The 16345-nt window shown below is 45.1% G+C and overlaps 1 protein-coding gene across 2 annotated transcripts in view; it reads left to right on the forward strand.

Annotated features, from left to right (window-relative positions):
* The window catches only part of ACD (ACD shelterin complex subunit and telomerase recruitment factor), a 53482-nt gene extending 37525 nt beyond the window's left edge, over nucleotides 1–15957 (forward strand). For both annotated transcript variants that reach the window (XM_063451774.1, XM_063451775.1), the window contains exons 13-14: nucleotides 6864–6943; nucleotides 14734–15957. In XM_063451774.1, the coding sequence (XP_063307844.1) occupies nucleotides 6864–6943; nucleotides 14734–14800 (147 nt within the window). In that variant the 3' untranslated portion in view covers nucleotides 14801–15957. The remainder of the gene's footprint in view (nucleotides 1–6863; nucleotides 6944–14733) is intronic.
* Nucleotides 15958–16345: the final 388 nt, after the last annotated feature.

A 16345-nucleotide genomic window follows, 5' to 3' on the forward strand; every position in this document is an offset into this window, starting at 1 on the left:
ACACACACTACACACCTGCCCCACAAACACTGCCCCCATGCACACACTACACACATTGCCCCACAAACACTGCCCCCATGCACACACTACTGGCGCCATAACAGAGGGCAGAGGAGACTTGTGATCGGGCACCAGAGAGAAGGGGCACTGCATGGAAGCAGAGGCAGCTTGGGACAAGGTAGGTAGGAGACTGAAATACAGCCTTGAGTTCCCAGCCACAGAAACTCCCCCAGTCTGTGACTGGGAAAGAAGCTGCTGAGTATAGGTGGTGTTACATCAGCATTAGTCTGCTGGTGTAACACTACCTACCTATCCTGTCTGTCACATACCCTCATATGTACCCCATTTTTATTAACTCTCACATGAACATGCTATATACATTCAGTCTGAGTATGTGTGGGACCCTGAACCAACAATTTTGAGTCTATGTCTTTGTGACTGTGTTTGTGATTTTCTCACTATGTATGTGTCTGTGTGTTTTTTTTAATATATGTGCTCTTTTTTTTTTTGTCTTATTAAATCAAAACAAGCGGGCCACGGAAAAATTATCAAACGTTTACCGGTCCGCGGCGATAAAAAGGTTGGGGAGCACTGCTCTAGAGGACAGACCTTGGGTGTTTCAATTTTGTCCTCTACTCATAACTACAAAGAACATAGACTCCTATTGCCCGTCTCTTTAACTTGGGAGAGGGGAAACTTAGAGACTATGGCATTGATAGACTCCGGAGCTGCTGAGAGCTTTATCGATCAAGTTTTTCTCACCAAACACGCTATCCCATCCCAGTTAAGGAAGACACCCTTGGCTGTTGAAGCCATTGATGGTAGACCTTTAGTTGAGCCTGTGATTTTCCGGGAAACCACACGCCTTAACTTAACTACTGGTATTCTACACAAGGAGGAGATATCTCTACTACTCATTTCATCTCCTTCTGTTCCCATAGTCCTGGGATACTCCTGGCTTAAGAAACATAACCCCGTTATAGATTGGGAATCAGGGGAAATAGTTTCGTGGGGTCAGGCTTGTCAAGAGAATTGTTTAAAGAAAGTGTCACCTCTCTGTAGTGTTAACACACTTAATAACTCTACCGAATCTACTAAAATACAGATACCGTCCTTGTATCTAGATTTAAAGGCGGTATTTGACAAAGGAAAGGCTGATACCTTACCACCACATAGGCCTTTTGATTGCAAAATTAATTTACTTCCTGGTACTATGCCTCCCAGGGGTCATGTATACCCTTTGTCTACGAATGAGAACCTAGTCTTAGAGGAATATATTCGTGAAAACCTAGACAAGGGGTTCATTAGGAGATCCTCCTCTCCGGCTGGGGCTGGATTTTTTTTTGTTAAAAAGAAGGATGGTTCTTTAAGACCCTGCATTGACTACCGAGGTTTGAACAAGATAACCATTAGAAATGCCTATCCGATTCCCTTGATCACCGAGCTTTCTGATCGATTAAAGGGGTCTAAGATTTTCACCAAGTTAGACCTTAGAGGTGCTTATAACTTGGTGAGAATTCAGCAGGGACACGAGTGGATGACTGCGTTCAATACTCGATATGGGCACTATGAGTATACTGTAATGCCTTTCGGTCTTTGTAATGATCCGGCGGTATTTCAGGATCTAATTAATGAAGTTCTTAGGGAGTTTCAACATGACTGTGTTATTGTATACCTCGATGATATACTTATACATTCCAGGGATATTGAGACTCACCACGGACAGGTCAGAAGGGTTTTACACAAACTTCTTCAGCATGGCTTGTACTGTAAATTAGAGAAATGCAGCTTTGACCAATCCCAAACTACCTTTCTTGGTTACGTGATTTCTGGAGAGGGGTTTGAGATGGATCCGGAGAAGCTCCAATCCATTTTAGATTGGCCTTTACCTAAGGGTCTCAAGGCTATTCAGAGATTTATTGGTTTCTCTAATTACTACAGACGTTTCATTAAGGGATACTCCTCTATCATTGCTCCCATCACTAATATGACCAGACAAGGGGCTGATACTAAGAATTGGTCTACTGAAGCACTTCTGGCTTTTAAGACTCTCAAGAAACTGTTTGCTTCCGCACCAATTTTAGTTCACCCTGATACTACTCTGCCTTTCCTACTCGAAGTTGACGCTTCTGAGACAGGTATAGGTGCCATTCTGTCCCAAAGGTTGGGTGTAGACAAACCATTACATCCATGTGGGTACTTTTCCAAAAAATTATCAGGTACTGAGAGCAGATATGACATTGGTGACAGGGAACTCCTAGCGGTTGTCATGGCCTTAAAGGAGTGGAGACATTTATTTGAGGGGACTTTGCATCCTGTTACTATTTTGACAGACCATAAAAACTTATCCTATATTGGGGAGGCTAAACGATTATCATCGAGGCAGGCTCGTTGGTCTATATTCCTCACTCACTTCAACTACATACTCACATATAGGCCTGGTTCTAAGAATTCTAAAGCTGATGCCTTGTCTCGCCAATATGAACCTTCTGCCATATCTGAACCGGTTTTGTCCTCTATAGTACCCAAGTGTAACATTATCGCTAACACAACTCTCAAAATCCATTCCCCGCTTCTTGATCAGATCAGGAGCTTGCAACATCTGGCACCTAGACTTACTCCTGCGTCTAGACACTTCGTTCCTCCTGAACTCCAACTGGAGCTCTTACAGTGTCTTCACGAGAGTAAGGTGGCTGGTCATCCGGGCGTTCGCAAGACATATTCCTTGATCTCGAAGGATTTCTGGTGGCCTTCTTTACGGAGGGATATTAAGGATTTTATCGGAGCCTGTGAGGTCTGTACTAAGACTAAACTACCTCACTCGCTTCCTTGTGGCCTCTTACATCCCCTGGAAGTACCAGAGAAACCTTGGTCCTGTTTGGCGATGGATTTTATTGTGGATTTGCCTGTTTCGAAAAAGCACACTGTTATTCTCACAGTGGTGGATAGGTTTACCAAGATGGCCCATTTCGTGCCTTTACCTAAACTTCCGACTTCACCTGAATTAGCGGAGATTTTTGCTAAAGAGATCTTTCGCTTACATGGGATACCTTCCGAGATTACTTCTGATAGAGGTTCCCAGTTTGTTTCACGCTTCTGGAGATCATTCTGTTCTCAACTAGGTATTAAATTGAATTTTTCTTCTGCTTATCACCCTCAGTCTAACGGAGCCGCTGAACGTACCAATCAAAAGATTGAACAATATCTGCGTTGTTTTGTTTCTGAACACCAGGACGATTGGGTCGGTCTGATTCCTTGGGCAGAGTTCGCACACAATAATCTTGTTTGCGATTCAACTCGCTCTAGCCCCTTTTTCATGAATTATGGTTTTCATCCTTCCATTCTTCCCTCGGTTCCTTCTTCCCAGGGGGTACCGTCGGTTTATACTCATGTTGCCAATCTGAAGAAATTGTGGGATCAGACTCGACAAATTCTCCTACATAATTCTATACTGTATAAAAAACACGCTGACAAACGCAGAAGGCCAGCTCCTAGTTTTATACCTGGTGATAGGGTATGGTTGAGTACTAGAAACATTCGTTTGAAAGTACCATCTATGAAATTCGCTCCTCGCTACATTGGACCCTATAGGATTCTGAATCGAATTAATCCTGTTGCGTATCGCCTAGCGCTCCCCTCGGCCTTACGTATTCCTAATTCCTTTCATGTTTCCTTGCTGAAACCTCTGATCTGTAACAGATTCTCCTCCAAGGTCTCCTCTCCTCACTCTGTTCAGGTTGAGGGTCAGGAGGAGTACGAGATCAACTCCCATCATCGATTCTCGAATCTCCCGGGGGAAAATCCAATACCTGGTTGACTGGAAGGGATATGGTCCAGAAGAGAGGACCTGGGTACCACAGGAGGATGTCCATGCTCCTCGTCTTCGCAGGGCTTTTCATTCCCGCTTTCCTTCTCGTCCCGGTTCCTTCTGCCCGGTGGGCGTTTCTGAGAGGGGGGGTACTGTCAGGGTACCTGTAGTCTCTACCCTTGAGAGGGGTAGAGACTTAGACGTTTTTCCATCCAGACGGCAAGATCCTCTCGTTCCTCGCGGTCCCCTCGCGCATGTAAACGCCGGCCGCGAGAGAGCTATGCCCTTTTGTAACGTGACGCTCAATAATCGACGTCATGACGCTATTCTAGCCCGACCTGTCAGTCATATCCGGGACACGAATCAGGTCTCGGCGGAGGCATGATTAGTGCTTAGAACCAGGGTATTTAAGGGAGCTCTCAGCAGTTACTCATTGCCCTGTCGTGGTTCTAGTCAGCCTAGTCACACAGTGCTCTTGTATTCTCTTGTCTTTTGGTTCTGACCTGGCTTTGTTATTACTTACCTGTCTCTCTGTTATCCTTGACCCGGCTTGTCTCTCGCTTACCTGTCTTCTCGTTCCCTCGACCTCGGCTTGTCCCTGACCATTCTATACGTAGTATTACGTTAAGTCCGGCCATTACGTTAAGTCCGGCCAGGTCCGGTATACGTATCTGCTACTCTTTGTACTCTGCGTGTTGGATCCCTGACCCGATCCTGACAGTAGGTCTGGGTCTATAGTTTTTAAACTACGACCGTTTGAAGATGGCAACCGCCTTTGAAGTGAGCAATTTGGAGCAATTTGTTTTTAACCGCTCTTCTCTGCCCTTGCTGCAGAGTGAGTTGCCATAGGAACCCAGTTGTGTGAGCAGCCAGCTGAGTGTTCCGGAACACAGAGGCTGCTAGATGGAACACATTCTCTAAACTGCTTTCATTCCTACAGTTTTGATAACACCAAAGGGAGCACATTTAATAAATATATTTCCATGTTAGTCAATTCGTTATACCTGTAACAGAAAAACAGTAACATACAATGTTACAACAATACAGCTAATCAATCTTTCATAAAGTTACTCTGCCCAGTCCCACCTTTCCACAGTTACTCCAACCACACAACAGTTACTCAAGCCACTCCACACAGTTACTCCGCTCACTCCAGTTGTAGACTACTGGTGGAGGCAAGAACACTTCACACAATTTCCCCAGAAATTGTAGCTTTTCTAGTTTATTTTGTTGCTTCACAACCCACCAGCGACTTAAGAGCCAAAGTGTTTCTATATTTCCAGTGGTGTGGACATTTTAAAATAAAATCTATTAGTCCATGGAATTAGTGTGGATACTTGTACTGTCCCACAAAATATGTCAGTGTGGAGTATGTCTTGTGTGTATGCGTGTTGGCTCTGCTAACTATGTATGTGTGTTGGGTTTGGTTATGTGTAATGTGTGTGTGTGTGTGGTCTGGCTGTGTAATGTGTGGGGGTTTGTTGACTGTGTGTAGTGTGTGTGGTGTGCACTGGCTGTTTGTAATGTGTGGGGAATTAGATGACTGTGTGTGATGTGCGCTAGCTGTATATAATGTGTGGGAGTTGTAAAGCAGTATGTAGAGTGTGTGTTTTGGGGGTTGTGGGCTGTGTGTAATCTGTGGGGGTTGTTGGGTGTTTGTGTGTGTGTGTGTGTGTGTAAGAGGGCTCTGTACCTTACCCCCCTCCTGCTTACCTTTCTTGCAGGGAGGGATGGCTATACTCCATGATGGTCCAGCAGAGGTTAAAATTCTAGCATGCCCAATTTTCTTTTGTTTTTTTAAGGGGAGGAAGCCTGTGGTTTGCACCTCCTTTGCGTTCACACCACACATTCCCTGTGCATCTGTATCAGCCCTGCTGCTTGCCCGTGGCAGGACTAAGGAAGGAGGGGGGAATACCGTATATACTCGAGTATAAGCCGAGTTTTTCAGCACATTTTTTGTGCTGAAAAACCCCAACTCGGCTTATACTCGAGTCAATAGTCTGTATTATGGCAATTTGCATTGCCATAATACAGACTGGGGCTGTGGGGGCTGCAGAGAGATGTTACTTACCTTTCCTGCAGCTCCTGTCAGCTCTCTCCTCCTCCGCCTGTCCGTTCAGCTCTTCTGTCAGCTCACACTGTAAGTCTCGCGAGAGCCGCGGCTCTCGCGAGATTTACACTGGGAGCTGACCGAGGTGCTGAACGGACCGACGGAGGAGGGGAGAGAGCTGACAGGAGCTGCAGGAAAGGTAAGTAACATCTCTCTGCAGCCCCCACAGCCCCCTCCTACACAGTGCCCATCCACTGGACCACCAGGGAAGGAGAGCCCCCCTCCCTGGCCAGCTAGCAAGCAGGGAGGGGGGACGAAAAAATGTATATATAGCAATAATAATAAAAAAAATAAAAATAATTAAATAAAAATAATAATTAAATAAAAAATTATAATAAAAAAAAAAAATAATAATAATAAAAAAATGTAATGAAACAAAAAAATATTAAAATAATAATTAAAAAATAAAAATGCCCACCCCCCACCAAGGCTCTGCATCACACTCTGCATTACACACACACATACACACACTGCATTCATACATACACACTGCACTCATACACACACACTGCACTCATACACACACACACTGCACTCATGCACACACACTGCATTCATGCACACACACTGCATTCATACACACACACTGCACTCACACACACTGCATTCTCATACACACACTGCATTCATTATATACACACACTGTAAATAAATATTAAATTAATATAATTTTTTAAGGATCTAATTTTATTTAGAAATTTACCAGTAGCTGCTGCATTTCCCACCCTAGTCTTATACTCGAGTCAATAAGTTTTCCCAGTTTTTTGGGGTAAAATTAGGGGCCTCGGCTTATATTCGGGTCGGCTTATACTCGAGTATATACGGTACTTCCTGCCTGATAGCAATTCCCCATCTCTGATGTCCTCTGTTCTAATTTATAAATAATCAAAATAAATGTTGCATTTACATTTACCATAACAGTGGTCTCTTTTTTTCTCTGTACAGATACACTATGATGGAACACTTTTCCAGTATAAGTACAAGCCTCCTTCAGCAGATCTCTGCACTCGGGTGAACTCCATAAGGTCAGAGCCATCATAAACATTTCATAATATATTTTTACCTTTTCCAGTAAAATCTGTGATTAAAAAAAAAAAGTTTTTACTTACCTTTAAACCAGTGCCAACAGACCCTCTAAAAATGATCCTCAATTAATTTAATGTTTTCCTAAGAGCTGCAACCTCAAATAAAAGAGTTTTATTTGGTTGCTGTAGAGGAAGTGCCTCTAGTGACTGGTACGAAGACAGTCACTATAGGTGTGTTTAACCCTGCAATATAAACATTGCAGTTTCTAAATGTACCTAGACTACTTCATTGAAATGAAGTGGACTGGGTGACTTTATTGGTCTTTTGAGCTCCAAAGAGGCACATTATAGGTGCTGGAATTAGATGTCCGTGTTAGACAGGTGCCCGCTCTGCCTCATGGAAATTCTGCCCCTGGACAGACCCAGGATGATTGATAAACATGCCTATGTTAACTGCAGACCATTATTTATTATTTTACATTTATTGAAGCAGGGATTGGCCAAAAGTAGACTCCCAGGATGCTTTGCTACAGATTTTTTTTATATATTTTTGCATTTTTAATGTGTCATCTATATTTGCATTAAAAATAGAAAAATATATATATATATATTTCTATTTTTAATGCATATATAGATGACACGTTAAAAATGCAAAAATAAATACATTTAAAAACAACCGTTAATAAATAAAATAACAGTTTATGCACAGCCCTGGTAAAAGGAACCACCTGAGCTATCAGTCACACATGAGAATACCATGTGTCATGAGCCGTGTGTGAGTGGCGGAGAGAAGAGTGCCTGCCCACTATGCGCATGCCACACACACAGCTTGGATGGATCTTGGTTGACAAAGGAGGAAGTGTTGACAACCATATAGCTGCACCAGAAATCACAATTTGTTGCTGTTTTAAACTACTGTGTGCCATGACATCATAAAAGCTATATATACCCTCATTAGTGGTTATACTTTGCCCTGTCATGGGCACATTTTTTTATCTAAGTTATCTGACCCCAGCTTGTATCTTTTTTTTGTAAAGTCACTTTTTATTGTAAGGTATGAACAGAATAAATAAGCAAACATGGCAGTCAGATGATATAGCAGTGGGACACGCAGGTCCCCATGTGGGTGACATCAATAACATATGATTTGGATAAGCAGCTCCACTATAGTGAGGCATATATTCGTTCGTAGAGAGAAAGTGGGTACCTTGCTCCATACAGTCCGAAAAACCTTATTAACCAGTTTGCCTATATATAATTAGTGGAGTGTTAAGAGTTAACTTAAGTGCGTATGAACAACGGGACGCAGAGGTCCCTTCAACAATTAGTAATCGTGACCATAATGGGTCTGTCGTAGCGTTATTATTTATCATTTCGTTTTTATTTTCATTACCTAGTCATTTACCAAAATATGTTTTTCCTTCATTATTTATTGCTTTACATTTATAACTTTATGTGGCAGTGTTGCCATCCGTGTTGTTTTCATGCGGTTGACCCCGTGATTCGGGGTATGGTTGTATTGTTGTGGTTTGTATGTGTGTATGTGCTGTGGGGGTTGTATGGAGGATCCCTGTGTGGGGGTGCAGTGTGTATGTTCTGGGCTGTGGTAGACCAGTGGTGGTGAATGGTGTTGTTTCCCATCTTGTTTTTTCTCCCCGTGTGATATGGGGTAGTTTGCATTCTGGTTTCGGGGGTCGTGGGGGGGTGTCTGTCCACCTGTCGTCTAATAGTAAACCCCCCTTTTCCCGCCCCTAAGGTCTTAGTTCTTCCTGTTTGCCCATTGGTAGGGTCCTGTGTAAGTTCGTCTTCACAGTGTATCCGCTCCCCCCTGAGTCCCCATTCCGCCGCTACCGGTGGGCAGGGGGGGGGGGGAGCTAGGCTTTGGACCGGTGGTGCTACGTCTGGCAAGTCCAGGTGTCCCATCTCCCGTCTCCCATCCCCCCACCTCCCCTCTAGTTATCGGATGTGTTCTAAGAGCAAAAAACATACCATAGTCTCCACTGCTCTGCGTGTTTTTCCTGCCTCCCCAGAAGACTAGCTATTGTGTATTCGGCTCTGTGTATGTCTTCGACCTTGAGTTTCCATTGCCCGATTGTCGGCCGGGTCGGCGTTTTCCACAGTATTGGTATCAGCGCCTTAGATGCGTTTAGCAGGTGTCTGAGGATTGATCTTTTGTACGCCGAGAGCGTGTCTTTCGTATGGTGTAGCAGGGCCAGGTCACTGTCAGGACCGTGGGTTCCCCATTATAATTTGTATTTCTGCTTCAATTTCCTTCCAGTATGGTTGAATCTTGTCGCAGTCCCACCAGATGTGTTTGAGAGTGCCGATTCCATTTTCACATCTCCAGCAGGTGTCTGGTATTGTCGGGTTGATCCGATGTAGGAGAGACGGCGTGCGGTACCAGTGAGATAACAACTTATAATTCATTTCTTGGTAGTTAGTGCTCGATGAGTTTTTATGCTGTAGCAGTAATATTTGTTCCCATTGTCCCTCCGTGTATGTGTTATACAGGAGGTCTTCCCACTGCCTCTTGAACAGGTCCTTCCTTTCCCTTTTGCCCATCGCCAGTCGTTGGTATACGGTCGAGACAGTGCCATCTGCTTCGGGTGTCTGGAAACAGAGTTGTTCAAACCAGGTTAGGTCCCTGTGCAGCTTGGTCTTGTTTGGAAGGTTGTGGTAAAAATGCTTGAGTTGGGCATAGTGAAATTGGTGTATGGGGGTAGTCGTCCTTCCGTCCGATATTTCCCGCAGGGTCTTCAGTCCGGTTCCAGTTAGTATCGTATGTAGTGGGATGTAGCCTTCATGGGCTTCCAGTGGCCATGCTGACGGCGGTAGACTGTCTCCTATGTTCGAGTTGTGTGTGATGGGGATCAGCGGGCTGGGAGAGGGGGATATGTAGGGTGCCTTCCTCAGTCTGGTCCAAGATTTGAGCGTTTGTGTGATGGGGGAGTCTTCTCCCAGCGGGTTCGAGGCCTCGGTCCCGTCGTGCCAGATGTATTGGTGTAGATTATTTGTGAGAACCTTGCACAGTGTGGTCCATCGTTTATGAGGTGTGGCGATATGGAGTTCTCTAATGCGCTGTAGAACCGTTGCTTGGTAGTATTTGTTCAGATCCGGTAGGGCAAGTCCCCCCCATGTTTTGGGAAGGCACATTTTTTCGTGTGCTATCCTGGCTCTATCCCCCTTCCATATGTATTTAAAGATCGCGGTCCGGAGCGTTTTGAAGAAAATTTGTGGGATTATGCGCGGGAGTGTGTGGAACACATAGAGTATCCTGGGGAAGATATTCATCTTTACAACCGCGATACGTCCCTGCCATGAGATGTGGTTGTAGTTCCATGTTTTGAGGTCCTCCAGGACAGTGGACAGGAGGGGTGTGTAGTTATGCGCGTACAGATCTTTCGCGTCGGGGGTAACCTGTAGCCCCAGGTATTTCATGCTCTCCGTGCACCAGTGAAACGGGAATTGTCGTTGTAGCCGCTCGCATTCTTCCCCTGGTACCGTCACATTCAGTATCTCGCACTTGGGTATGTTGAGTTTGAGCCCCGATAAATTGCCATACGTCTGGAATTCTGTCATAAGGTGGGGGATCGATTCCAGGGGTTCAGCCAGGAAGAATAGCATGTCGTCTGCGTAAGGGGCGACCTTGTGTTCCTGCGTTCTATGGCTGAAGCCTAGTATCCTGGGGTTCCAAGGTGAGCGCAAATAGAAGCGGCGAGAGTGGGCAGCCTTGCCTGGTTCTGTTCTTTATGTTGAAGCTATCTGTGAGTGCCCCATTCACTCGGACTTTAGCATTTGGTTGATGATAGAGTGTTGCGATCCATTGCAGCATCTGGTCTCCGATGCCTGTTCTCCGCAGTGTTTCCATCATAAATCGCCAATCCACTCTATCAAATGCTTTTTCTGCGTCCGTGGATAGCAGAAGTAGCTTCTTCTTAAGGTGTTTCGCTGCGTGTTGGACCACAAAGAGCCTGAGGGTGCTGTCTCTGGCCTCCCTGCCTGGGATGAACCCCGTTTGGTCCGGGTGGATCAGTCGCGGCATGTACGTCTGTAGTCGAAAAGATAGTATCTTCGAGAAGAGCTTGTCATCTGTGTTGATGAGAGATATCGGGCGGTAGTTCCCCACTTGTTCTGTGTTTTTGCCCGGTTTCGGAATCACCGTGATCGTCGCTGCTAGGGATTCCTTGTGAAAGGATGCTCCTTCCCGTAGTCTATTTAGTGCGTTAACCAATTTCGGTACCAGTTCGTCGCTGAACTTCTTGTAGTATTCTACCGGGAAACCGTCCGGGCCTGGTGCTTTACCGTTCTTAGCTACTTTTAGGGCTAGTTTGACCTCCTCTTCAGTCACCGACGTGTCAAGAGTTTCTGCTTCCTCCGGGGTGAGGGCATCAAGGCCGAAGTCCTGTGTGTAGTTTACCGTGTCCGTTTGTTTTCGCGCGCCATCAGGGACCCCGTTTGAGTCGTCTATGTTGTAGAGGTTTGTGTAGAAGAGCTTGAATTCCTCCGCGATTTCTTCAGGGAATTGCGACAATCTGCCTCGTCTGGTTCGCAGGGCGTGCACCTGGGCCCTGTTTTGCGGACCCCGCAGCATTTGGGCCAGCAGTTTCCCACCTTTGTTGGCATGTCTATAGAAGAATGCTTTTGAGCGTTGCAGTTGTCTTGCATACCTGTGTTCTATGATGTCCATTAGTTGTCTCTTTTTCGCGACGAGGTCTCTATATGTCTGGTCACGTTGGGATCTTTTATGCCTCTGTTCCAGGGCCGCTATCTGCTGGGTGAGGTCTCTTAGTTGTTGTCCTGCGTCTTTTTTTTCTTCTGTGCTGCTATCCGTATTATGTGTCCCCTCAGGACGCTTTTGTGCGCTTCCCAGATCGTCATGCCTGACAGTTCTTCCGTCGTATTCTCCTCGAAGTATTGATGGATGTGCTTAGCCACCTGCGTTCTCATTGGTTCGTCCAGAAGTAGGGCGTCGTTAAGTCTCCATGTCATCTTGGTCGGGCGGTATAGAGGAGATTCCAGTTCCACTTTTACCGCACTGTGTTCCGACCAGGGCGTAGGTTGGATGTCAGCCTTCCTGAGGTTGGTTGAGTCCCTCCTGCTGTATGCAGATGTAATCAATTCTGGAGTACCGGTGGTGTAGTGTGGAGTAGTACGTAAAGTCTCGTTCCACCGGGTGTAGTGCCCGCCACGTGTCTATGAGCCGAAGGTCCCTGAGGGTCTTCAGGATGGTCTTAATAGTCGAGCTCGATATACTGCTCCGTCCCATTGACGTGTCTGTCAGGGGGTCCAGTGGGACATTTAAGTCTCCTCCCAGCATCAGTACTCCTTCCACAAATTTGGCCAGTTTCATCAGTGTTCTGTGAATAAAGCTGGCCTGTCCCGAGTTCGGGACGTAGATGTTTGCCAGTGTGTATGTTTTTCCGGCCATTTCCCCTTTCACAAATAGGAATCTACAGTCGGGGTCCACTAATTGGTCGGAAACCACAAATGGTGGAGGTTAGCTGCGATCAGGATGGCAGTACCCGCTTTCTTCAGAGAGGGGGGGTTGCTGTAGAAGTTCTGCGGGTAATACCGTTTTTTAAGTAGGGACTTCGCTTCCGTCTTCAGGTGGGTTTCCTGTAAGAGTGCAACTGAGACGTGTTGTCTCTTGAGATCTCTCAGAAGATGGGATCTCTTTTCTGGGGCATCGAGTCCCCTGCAGTTTTGCGTAAGTATGGTCAAAGGTGTTGGGGTGTAAGCCATTGTGGTAAGTGGGCGTCGTTACGCCAGGCCACCTATACGTGGATCAGGGGCCCAGACTCGCCGGACTACCAGCTGCGCTGGTAGGCAAAGGCAGGGGGGGTCAGGTGATAGATGCGGGCACGGCGTGCGCGGAGGGACGCAGCGGCTGTTTGGGAACCCAGGGGGGGTGCGGAAGAGAGAGGTGTGTTGTCCTGCTCGCAGGAGCTGTTATGCTTCCTGTGTGTTGTCGTCTTGGTGTGTGTTAATGTGTGAGGGTGTAAGCCCCTACAATCAGTGTGTGGGGTCGCCTCTCCCTAGGACGGGTAGAGTCCTGTGTAACTGGGTGGGCGACCATCCGCCTGTGCGTGGTGTCAGGTAGTTCTATTAACGGCAGTTCAATTTGTTTGGTACGGTGTGGGACTGTGTACATGGGTGAGTCTCGTGGTGGGTGACGTTTTTTTTTTTTTGTGACTTCCCCCCCACAACCCAACCGCCCCTCCTCCCCCCCAGAGCCAACCACCCAGAATAAGTAAACATGTTTGGCAGTTTGACAGGAGGAAAAGTCTGTAGGTATACAGGGCATGCTGTACAATCTAGCGTGCCGAGACCGGTATCTGGATAGGGCCAAGTTTGTCCTCATACGTAGTAGTCCCCAATCTGATGTGCCCTGGGTGGGACAAACACTCACTCACATCTATTTAATTTTTTTTAATTTAACCCCCCAGCCTCATTACCTTCAGGAATGCTGGGAGGGGGGTTCTCCCTCTCTCTGGGGCTGCTGGGCGGCGCTGGCCAGGGAGCACTTCCTCTTAGCTCTCTGCTCAGCTCCCTTGCGCGCCGCCCGCAGAGTGATGCTGGGAGCCGGAAGATGACGTCATATTCCGGCTCCCTGCCTCACTCTGTGGGCGGTGCGTGAGGGAGCTGAGCAGAGAGCTCAGGGGAAAGTGCTCCCTCGCCAGCGCCGCCCAGCAGCCTGACCGGCAGCCCCAGGGAGAGGGAGAACCCCCCTCCCAGCATTCCTGAAGGTAATGAGGCTGGGGGGTTAAATTAAAAAAAATTAAATAGATGTGAGTGAGTGTTTGTCTGTTAGTGTTTGTGTGTCTGTTAGTGTGTGTGTCTGTTAGGGTGTGTGTGTGTGTGTGTGTGTTTGTTAGTGTTAGTGTGTGTGTATCTGTTAGTGTGTGTGTGTGTGTCTTTTAGTGAGTATGTGTTTCTGTCAGTGAATGTGTGTCTGTTAGTGAGTATGTGTTTCAGTCAGTGAATGTGTGTGCATTTAGAATGCGGGGCAGGGGGGGAAGGGTTGGGTGGGGGGTGGCGCCTGTGTTTTGTCCTGCCTAGGGCAGCACAAAACCAAGATACACCACTGGTACTGTCACATACCAGGATGTTTACTTTATTATTATTTAACAAATGTATTTTTATATGGTGTAAATAATAAATTTAAATTTAGAAATCCACACAGTTTAATCTGCAACTGGGTGCCTGGCTGTCTGTTTGTATAGAGAAAACACACAGAGAAGAGGAGAAATTAAACAATGTTTCTATTTCTTAATTTAATCTGCAGTGTTTGCAATGACTTGGCATTGCCTGAACTGTTTTATGCTGCCATTTGCTAAATCATTAATAGTAATTTAATAGTAAATATAGCATCTCTTAAGAAAAATGTAACACAAAATGTAACACAAGTTATTTGTGTTTCATCCACCAGGGGCCCTGTCATTTCGTTACTCTCAGGCATGTTTATGGGGTCACCCTTCTGACGCTTGGGGGTAATAGACAAAACTTGACAGCAGAAGCTCCTCCTTTTGTCAAATTGTTTTGTCAGCCTCAGACTTTACCATAAAACAAGGAAGTCCCTACTTTGTCTTGTGGTAATTTTTGATTTAGTTTAAATATCAATGAAATTCCAACACAGTCAATGTGAGTATTGAGAGTAAGTATAAACATTCTATTTTAGGAAATACTTAACATTTCTGGCGAAGTGACAGAGCTTCTTTAATTTACACTTTTTTTAGGTATTTTACTGTAAATCAATATATAATATTGGCTTTATTTATTTTCCCACCCAGGCTCCCAAGTGACCTATATCAGTGGGCTGTGAAGATCCTTTCAGAAACCCAGGAACAAGTTCCCTAAATAGCTCATATTATTCTCTTGACTTATTTGAACTTTCAGAAAATGTATTTCCTACTGCATATAGGTCTAGAGCTATAAGCTTCTATGGGAGCACAAACGAAGAGCACAAAGAGAAATGTATATCTGGAATTTCTCTAAAAGATCATTCCAAGCATATGAATCCTTCTGGAACTCGATCCAAGACAAGAAATAAACAGAAGTCTACCTGCAAAATGAAATGGGAAAATAATTGGTTTTCAATATTGCTTACTGTCACTATGTTGTTGGTCTGTGGAATTAGCATGTTACATTTCACAATCCATTTAAAGTGTTCAATTCATTATTATAGGGTTAACTCCGTGCCACCATATTTGTGTTTCTAAGATGGCGGCAGCTGGAAATTCCATCTTCTGCTTTTCCTTGGACGTGCACGTCAAATTAGGAGCATGTCCAGGCTTTATAATGGACCTGTTAACCTTCGCAATCGCGCAATGGTCAACCCCACTTCAGGAAGTGACACAACACTGGAAGGAAGTGAATACATGTTGACCAGCCACTGAATCATTTTATATAGTCAGTCAGTCAAGTAAGCAGCAAATTGGCATTGGTGGTAAATGCCAAGTCAGTCAGACAGAACAGCACTCAACCAGATGTAAGTTATATATAATTCTGAACAATGTTAAAGTAACCACTTCAACAGCACTGCTGACAAACTGGTTGCATGGCAACGTTAGGTTAATTTGGCATGTTTCTAATAAAAATAAATGTCAAGCTACACATTTTGAAGACCAAATAAACGCATAACAGTAAGACAGGGTGTAAATGTTATTGCTACACTCAATTGATAAACATTAACTGAGTGAATATAGAGGTTTCCTAGTACTTTATTATTGCTTCTAACTGATGTCTGATAAATATTTTTTTACAAAAAGTAACATTCTTTTTAGAATGAATTTGAGCAAAAAAAAAGTTATGTTACAATACTGATACTATCCCCGACTTTAAATGTCCACTTGCCACTATTCTTTGAGGAGTAAAAATATAGCCTTGGCAAGTCACCCCTGGTGAGTATGCTGTGGAGAACATTTTCAAATTAGATGAATTGCCTTCAACCTTTTCTAGTTAATTGCTGTCCTTTTCATTAGTCCATTTATATTGTGTACTTGTTTTTTTTATATATACCGCAACATTTAACTTTACAAAAAGAATGCAATAAGACATCACAACAGCAATCCACAAGTGGACAAAATGAAAATCAGCTTTAAGACTTATTTTGCAAATAAAAACTGAAATATTTGTTGAAACGTTGTGATAATGTGTTTGATTTATATATACATATATAATTATATTTATACATACACACACATATATATACGCACGAACGAGGAAAGGGGGGTGGATAAGAACTGAGAGGAGAGGGGGCAGGAGCGGAGGGGGGAACGACAGGAGCTGAGATGGGTGGGCAGGAGCTGAGGGGGGTCAGGGGCTGAGCAAGGGGGACAGGAGCTGAGAGGGTGGAGACGGGCTGAGGAAGGGAGACAGGAGCTGAGGAAAGGGGACAGGAGC

The sequence above is a fragment of the Pelobates fuscus genome, chromosome 4 (assembly GCF_036172605.1).
Source record: "Pelobates fuscus isolate aPelFus1 chromosome 4, aPelFus1.pri, whole genome shotgun sequence".
NCBI classification, from domain to species: Eukaryota; Metazoa; Chordata; class Amphibia; order Anura; family Pelobatidae; genus Pelobates; species Pelobates fuscus.